Below are 1,479 nucleotides of genomic sequence, written 5' to 3' on the forward strand. Positions count from 1 at the left end.
TCCTATTTATAGTGAATGAAATTTTCATAGAAATTGAATATATTTAGTACTCCCTTGAACAATCTATCCAATGGCAAGAATTTTCCAGAATAAATATGTCATCTTTTACCCAATAATAGTCCACCTTCCCTCCACTTTTATTTACGAATAGCGAAGGTTTATTATGTAATTGCCTTTCACATTTAATTGAGAATAATACGGAAGAGAAGATTTTTTGCAAATACGCTGTAGAAAAACGTGGAAAAGATCCCTCTCTCTCCGAGTAAATTCATCATTAAACTTTACTAATCTTGACTTTGAGTATGATGGAATAAAAATACCTCAAGTACTTCAAATTTAAAAATCAAGGGGTTGATCGGCCGATCCTTCAAAGTCATTAACACCCTCTGTATCGGAATCTTCATCGTCATTATTAATTTCAACATTTCCTACATTTACGGTGTTCGTCTTTAGGCTATCATTGGCAAGTTTGCTCTCAATTCCATCTGGAACATTATGAACATAATAAATCAACAAATAATTTTGCCATGAATGATCATATTATCTTTTTTTTCTTTTAAATATTTACCACAATTGGGTTTAGATCCACGAGTACGTGTCCCTGCAAATTCTACACCATGAGGATCAACACACCAACAGAGTCCAAGACCACTATGACATTGAACACTTCGGAAGTAGCCTCGTGAGTCACATAAGGGTGCGACATCGAGTGATGTACGTCGACGAAGTGCAGCACAAGGTCTTTCAGCTTTGGCAAAACATTCACACCATTCTGTACCGCTCATCAACATATCTCTGAAATTTATAAATATTCTCTACTTTCCGCAATCCATATATATATTAGTAATTAATGTCATAATGCCGAAAAATTATTTCCCGAACGAATGTAATTGACCCACCCATTGGTATTGCAGATGTCAAGGAAAGGCTTGAGGCAAGGCTCATTCTGATCGTGCTCGAGGCCATAAAGTTCAGAGAGGGAAATTCTACGATCACCGTCAGTATCGAAATGCCCAAACATCCACCGCACTTCGATTTGACATCCAGGAGGAAAGTGACCTGTTCAGACCAATCCCCCATATCAATAAACAACCATCATAAGTTGCAGATATTTTTTTATAAAAAAAAAATTTAGCATTTTTGATTATATATTACGAATACAATGAGCATCACCATTCCCACATTTTGGTGAAAAAAAAAAAACCTGTCTGCATTTACTTGCCTTTTGATTTGACGTGTTGACGACGAAATTTCGCATCAGCCATTACTACTGAAAACCAATCCAACAAACGATTTGCCATTTCTGATTTGGATGATGGCGAGCAGTCAGTAGTCCTGGGTGCATTCAACTTAGATTCAGCTACATTAAAAGTTGACTTAATTGTAACTGTACTTTTAGTTAGTGCATTGCCCATAGAGCTTTTTATGTCCTCTTCGTACTTTTTAATCCCGAGACCCTACACAAACATATCATCATCA

The 1,479-nt window shown here is 36.3% G+C and overlaps 1 protein-coding gene across 1 annotated transcript in view; it reads right to left on the bottom strand.

Annotated features, from left to right (window-relative positions):
* Nucleotides 1-6: 6 nt before the first annotated feature.
* Nucleotides 7-1,479, bottom strand: part of Cow (Proteoglycan Cow) — a 4,859-nt gene continuing 3,386 nt past the window's right edge. Inside the window, exons 2-5 of the mRNA XM_011308419.1 lie at nucleotides 1,223-1,457; nucleotides 900-1,059; nucleotides 569-795; nucleotides 7-485 (exon numbers count right to left, since the gene is read on the bottom strand). Of these exons, the coding sequence (XP_011306721.1) occupies nucleotides 337-485; nucleotides 569-795; nucleotides 900-1,059; nucleotides 1,223-1,457 (771 nt within the window). The 3' untranslated portion in view covers nucleotides 7-336. The remainder of the gene's footprint in view (nucleotides 486-568; nucleotides 796-899; nucleotides 1,060-1,222; nucleotides 1,458-1,479) is intronic.

The sequence above is a fragment of the Fopius arisanus genome, unplaced genomic scaffold, assembly GCF_000806365.1.
Source record: "Fopius arisanus strain USDA-PBARC FA_bdor unplaced genomic scaffold, ASM80636v1 scaffold00059, whole genome shotgun sequence".
In the NCBI taxonomy this organism is placed as follows: domain Eukaryota; kingdom Metazoa; phylum Arthropoda; class Insecta; order Hymenoptera; family Braconidae; genus Fopius; species Fopius arisanus.